Source organism: Terrapene carolina, unplaced genomic scaffold (assembly GCF_002925995.2).
Source record: "Terrapene carolina triunguis isolate 2854851 unplaced genomic scaffold, T_m_triunguis-2.0 Scaffold142, whole genome shotgun sequence".
Taxonomy (NCBI): domain Eukaryota; kingdom Metazoa; phylum Chordata; order Testudines; family Emydidae; genus Terrapene; species Terrapene triunguis.
Genome location: NW_020664493.1, coordinates 2,241,911 through 2,248,044, shown reverse-complemented (window position 1 = coordinate 2,248,044; position 6,134 = coordinate 2,241,911). Strand labels below are relative to the sequence as shown.

Below are 6,134 nucleotides of genomic sequence, written 5' to 3'. Positions count from 1 at the left end.
TGCAGAATCGATGCCTATCTAGACAAACACCACAAACTGGACAGAAAGTGCACTGGGATGGCCAAAGAGCAGATTTATACAGTGCATAGATTTACAGAAACAAATTAGAGAGAGGATGACAGCATTTTTGCTGATGTGTATTAGCAGCGAAGGGCTTACATAATGATAACTTGTAATAATGCATCCAAAGTGATCCAAAATCATCTTAGATGGCAAGGTGACAGGAACCATAAAAGAAGATAGATCCTTGGCACGTGGATCCTATTTTGCAATGTTATGCATGTGGGTGGACCCCTGACTTCAATAGGACTTCATGCAGGTGGAGGGGTCTGCCTGTGTGCATCACATTACAGGACTGTGGCCTTATAGAGCACTGTACATTTTCAAAGTGTTGTGCCATATTAATTAACTAATCCTATAATAACCCAATAGTTTAGAAGAAGGCCCCAACCTGAATGTGATAGGTATGCATTTATTGCAATCATTACTGACTTAGGACAAGATCCTGCAGGCACCCATGTGCTTAGTTTTCCTGACATGTTCACTCTCATTAAAGTCAGCAGGAGCTGGAACAGGTCCTTAAGCAATAGTGATTTCCAGGCTAGGGTGACCAGATGTCCTGATTTTATAGGGACAGTCCCGATTTTGGGGTCTTTTTCTTATATAGGCTCCTATTACTCCCCACTCCCTGTCCTGATTTTTCGCATTTGCTGTCTGGTGACCATATTCCAGGCTCGGCATTTCCCGGCCCTTACCGTCCAACTGGAGTACATGAGGGGTCAAAGCAAAACTGCTAGCCCTTAACCTAGGCCCTCATCCCGCAAACGTTTATGCATATACTGTACACAGTTTTATCCAGGTGACTATAATCCTTCAAAAGGAGCCTTTACATTGAAAAGACTTCAGAGGGCTAGTTGTGTAAATAAGGTTTCATGAATGTTTGCAGGAGCAGGGTCCTGCCAGAGCCTGGAACTGATGTTATAAATAAACAGTGACAACATTAAGATGGGAAGGGACACTCAGCACGCATTGGCATTGTATTAAGCACTCTGAGATCCATGCATGACAAATACGATGCACGAACTACTCATTATTCTGCTATGAGTGGTGCGGGACCTGCCTGTTGCCACGCGGCCATGGTGTGCCCTTCGCAGGAGACTTCTGTACTGCCCGAGTGGCCGCTCAGCCCCTGCCTGGGCTTGAAACCGGCCAGCAGTTTGCGGACGTCCCCTGAGCCACAGGCAGGGCGTGAGCAGCACTGATGGGAATCAGGTGTGGAGCTGGAGCGGGTGGCTTCCCCCCCAGCAGCACAAGGATTAATCAGCGCCGCCTGCTCCCCGCGGAAATGCAATAAAGCCGGGAGGGGGAAGCAGCTGCTGTTGAGCTGTACAGAAGGGAACTGGAACGACTGTAGAGAGGGATTTTTTGTTATTATTATACTAAAGCGTAGGCAGTTTAAAAACAAACCCTCCCTGCTGAGTCTGCAGAGCGCGGAGAGGACCAGGGAGGGGAGCTTGTGCCTGAACTAAACTTTGAGCCGGTCACAAGCCTTCCCAGCTCTCAGGGAAGGGGGGTCGGGTTCCTCGCCTGAGTCACCAGCACAGCGCCCCGCCTGCAGAGGATAGGTAAGGGGGAGATGTGCGGGAGAGGGGCTTCGAGCCCCCTACACCTGGCACCCAGCGGGTTTGGGGGGGAGGTGAGACGCCGCCTGATGGAGAAAATCAAAGCGATTTCCTCTTGGGTTCCTGACTCCGTCTGCTGCTGCGGGAATTAATGATCTGCAGCTGCTGCGGATGTGCCTGCCGCGGGATCTGTGTGTGTGGCGACACAGGCATTCCTTCCCTTGCTACGTGCATCACTTCCTCCAGTCTCTGCTCTCTTGGCTTGTCTGGTGTCCCGTGTCCCAGGCAAACAGCTGTGGCGTTACAAACACAAACCGCTGCTCTGGGGCTGCAGGATGTCAGTGAGCTGTGCAGGACAGCCCTGGGGCTCCTTTCATTCCCGCTGGGGGTGGAGTAGGCCCCTGGTATAGTGAGAATCTGGGGAATATGCTGATCATTTAAAATCTCCGTTGACATCTCCCCTCTTGTTCCTGTGGGAGGAAGGGAGAACTAACCCAGGGCTGCCTGGGGGGCAAGTGGGGCAATTTACCCTGGGCCCTGCAGGGGCCCCCATAAGAATATAGTATTCTATAGTATTGCAACCATTTTTTATGGAAGTGGCCCCTGAAATTGCTTTGCCCCAGGCCCCCTGAATCCTCTGGGTGGCCCTGAACTAACCCCTAAACCTCTTCCAGAGTGCTTGTCTTCCCTGCGCTTCTGCTGATGCATCACCCATGCATTACGCTCCTGGTTAGGCCAGTTCTGTGAAGTAACACAAAGCTCACTTCAATAAATTGCTGATCAGCCGGACTCGCTGGCTGACAACCAAATCAGAATGCTATTTGCATGAGGGAAGGGATAGCTAGGATCTACCACGTTGACAGTGCATTTCCATTGCTAATGTCATGTACAAGGCACAGCATTGTTAGCCTACACAAATGTCATTATCTCCCATTACAGTCTAGGAAAGAGACTACATTGCATTGCAGTCAGTGGAAGGGAGGGTTGAGAGGACACACACACTTGCTTAAGAAGCTAAACAGAGCTGTAGTTCAAGCAGACTAAACCCATCCTAGCAACGTTGCCTGGTGCTGCTTAAACTTCCTAAAACGGACTCTCCTTTCTATACAGAAATCTCACCAACCTTGATTTGCTCTCCACCCCTTTTGCATTGGGCTTCTCTGTCTGCCCAATAGTTTGCCCAATGAAGGGGGGGAGGGGAAGTGCCCCAGTTGTGTTGAAGTAGCTACTAATCTTCCTATGCCCTCATTAATGGCTGGATCTCGCTCCTTTCTCTTCTAAGGCTAGCTTGCCTGTCCCCATCTATTCCCATTTGCCAAAGTTGTGCTGTGTGGTCTGAAGTCAGTGACAAAGGGTGCGATCCAGGAAGGTGCTTAGGAGCCTGTCCCATTTTTAGGCCCCATTGTGATCCACAAAACTCCTGCTCGGCTGCTTGTGTAGGTGCCTATATTTTTACCTCTGGCTAGGTGCACCGCAGTCTTGCTTTAGGCACCTGTCTCCTGCCTGAGCATACCTGCTACTGCCTAACAATGGGCATCTGGATGTCCAGCCCAAATCCCTGAGCAATTCGCAAACTGGGGAAGGTAGGTGTACAGCCACTTACGTCGTGTATAGGGCCTGATCTAGTAGGTGTGCTCAGAGGCCACTTACCAGCTCAGCCCCCTCAGGGAAGTTCACACAAAACAACTGGTGGTGGGAGGAAAGAGGAGAAGGACCTTCCTTTTTAACTTTTGGCCTAGTGCATAGGGTACTCACCCAGGCTATGGGAGATTCTGATGTGGGGCTCTCTCTATCTCTCCTACTGAATTTAAATAATTGAATAATGAAATATTAATTAGGCCAGTGAAAGTGAGTGACTGTGTCCCAGAGGTTGGGGCAGTCACCTGAGAGGTGACGGGTGCCTGGTCTAATCCCTTCCCCCTTAGGAGGAGAGGGGACTTAACCAGGGGGGGTCTCCCATATGGTGGGTGAGTCCCCCTATGCACTAGGCTCAAGGTTATAAGGGAAGCATCCTCCTGCTGTTGCTGTTTCAGGCTCCACATGTGTTTTTTCCCCTGGTGCCTGTCTCTGAGAGGGGTGTGGCTTAACACATGCCCCTCTCATTGTGTCTTGCATTGGCTAGCTTAGGTGGCTCCCCACCTAGCTTTGTGGATCAGTCTCTGCCACCTATCTCTCCCCATTTGTTGTATAGGAAACTAAGTGCTTAACTCAGGTTTTGTGGATCAGTGTTGTTCCTGTGATTGGTGGTGGGGTTTTTTTCCCCTCCCCTCCACCTAGGCACCTAAAAGCTAGGGGCCATGATGCTCAGCATCAGACTGGCTAAGTCCCTTTGTAGATCTGGGCTGAAGTCCTCACGGTAGTCTAGTTTGAAACTACATCTCCATTCTCTTGAAATACAAATGCTCAATTTAATACTGTTTTAAACATCTCTGAAGTAGCTCCACACTTCATGGATATTAACATTATTAATGGAAAACATGGCCTCTAGTTTTCTTAAATTGTACTTGGGCAGTCCATGATGGATTTAAGGAGTAAACCAGAAATTCTAATATAAATTGGGTGCTTTTGGAATGTATTTGAACTTATTTTTAGGATTTCTGGGTCACTTTTAGATGAAACACTTAAGTCTGTACTGGCTTTTTCCATGCACTATATGGCTTAAAGGAGAAGATGGATAAAACATCTGCCATTTGGGATAGATACATTCCTGATGGAATGCTTTAAGTAATTTTTAACTTTGGTATACAGCAGAACCTCAGTTACAAACACCAGAGTTATGAACTGACTGGTCAACCACATCTCCTTTGGAACCCGAAGTACAGTACACAATCAGGCAGCACAGAGACAACCAAAAAAGCATATACAGTACTGTGTTAAATGTAAACTACTAAAAAAAGGTTTTTTTTTTAAGTGACAAGGCAAGGAAACTGTTTCTGTGCTTGTTTCATTTAATTTTAAGATGGTTTAAAGCAGCATTTTTCTTCTGCATAGTAAAGTTTCAAAGTCAATGTTCACTTTTGAACTTTTCAGAGAACAACCGTAATGTTTTGTTCAGTTACGAGCATTTCAGAGTTACGAACAACTTCCATTCCCGAGGTGTTTGTAACTCTGAGGTTCTACTGCAGGGGTCGGCAAGCCGCGTGCCCAAGGTTGCCAGGGTAAGCACCCTGGTGGGCCGGGAGAGTTTGTTTACCTGCTGCGTCCGCAGGTTTGGCCGATCGCGGCTCCCACTGGCCACGGTTCGCCGCTCCAGGCCGATGGGGGTGGCGGGAACCTGCAGCCAGCACATCCGTCGGCCCACGCCACTTCCTGCCGCCCCCATTGGCCTGGAGTGGTGAACCACGGCCAGTGGGAGCCGCGATCGGCCGAACCTGCCGACGCGGCAGGTAAACAAACTGGCCCGGCCCGCCAGGATGCTTACCCTGGCGAGCCACGTGCCAGAGGTTGCTGACCCCTGTTCTACTGTATTAGACCCCAGTTCAGCAAGGTACTTGTGCATGTGGTTAACTCTCTAACTACATCAGTAGAAGTACTCATGCTTAAAGTTAGGCAGGTGCTTAGTACTTTCTGAATTAGGGATATAAATCTATATACATTCAGGAATGAAGTAGAAGCTTTTTCTGAATGTTTAGATTAATTAAACTTGTATGTGAAACTCCTATAATGGATGCTAGTGCATATCTACTGTGTTACTTCAAATATCTTAATCTAAAATGTTTTGAAGAAATAGCCTGTTTCCTTTTTCTAGATGCGTTCTCTTTAAGAGCAACAGAACTGGAAAGAGCAAAATGACGACAACTGTGAGATATGAACAAGGGTCAGAGCTGCCGGAAGTTGATGGGTGAGTAGTCCACCAGAAACCTAACCAGTAGTAATTACAGAACTTAAGTACAGTGTATAACCTCTTGTCTGTCCATTTTAGGGTTTCCTTAATGCTCATCAATATAGTATGTAAGCACCTCCAGTGGAAATGAGTTTGTATTTGAAATCTCTGAACTTAAAGGGAGGCTGCCGTTATATGTACAGTATATAATTTTACTATACAAAGTGTGTTTCATGAGGAGTAGAGTGGCAAGTTTAGGGAAAACATACTTCAAATTGCCAATTTATAACACACGTAGAATCATAGAACTTGAAGGGACCTCAAGAGGTCTAGTCCAGTCCCCTGCATTCGTGGCAGGACTAAGTATTATAAGTGGTATATAAGTACATAAAGAAACATTTAAAAATCAGAACGGAAGGGTATTCATATAGGTGTACTAAGAGATTCTGTTGGGAAGGATATAGTATATCTAGTCTGTGGCAGACATGGTGATCTTATTCCATCTTAGGTGGCTTTCTTGCATTTGTCAGACTACTGAACTAAAAAACTACAGAGAAATTAACTAAATCTTCCTTCAAGGGGAATTAAGTCTATTGTACATGAAAAGACTACACTCTCATCCAGTAACACTGATGCCATTTACTAAAGCTGTGATAGCAGTTGATCTGGAATTTCTAATTTACTGCCTA

General features: G+C 47.0%; 1 protein-coding gene across 1 annotated transcript in view; it reads left to right on the top strand.

Moving 5' to 3' along the window:
- Positions 1-5,382: 5,382 nt before the first annotated feature.
- LOC113406853 (phosphatidylinositol 3,4,5-trisphosphate 3-phosphatase TPTE2-like) overlaps positions 5,383-6,134 on the top strand; it is a 35,131-nt gene continuing 34,379 nt past the window's right edge. The window contains exon 1 of the mRNA XM_026653642.2: positions 5,383-5,463. Within this exon, the coding sequence (XP_026509427.1) occupies positions 5,411-5,463 (53 nt within the window). The 5' untranslated portion in view covers positions 5,383-5,410. The remainder of the gene's footprint in view (positions 5,464-6,134) is intronic.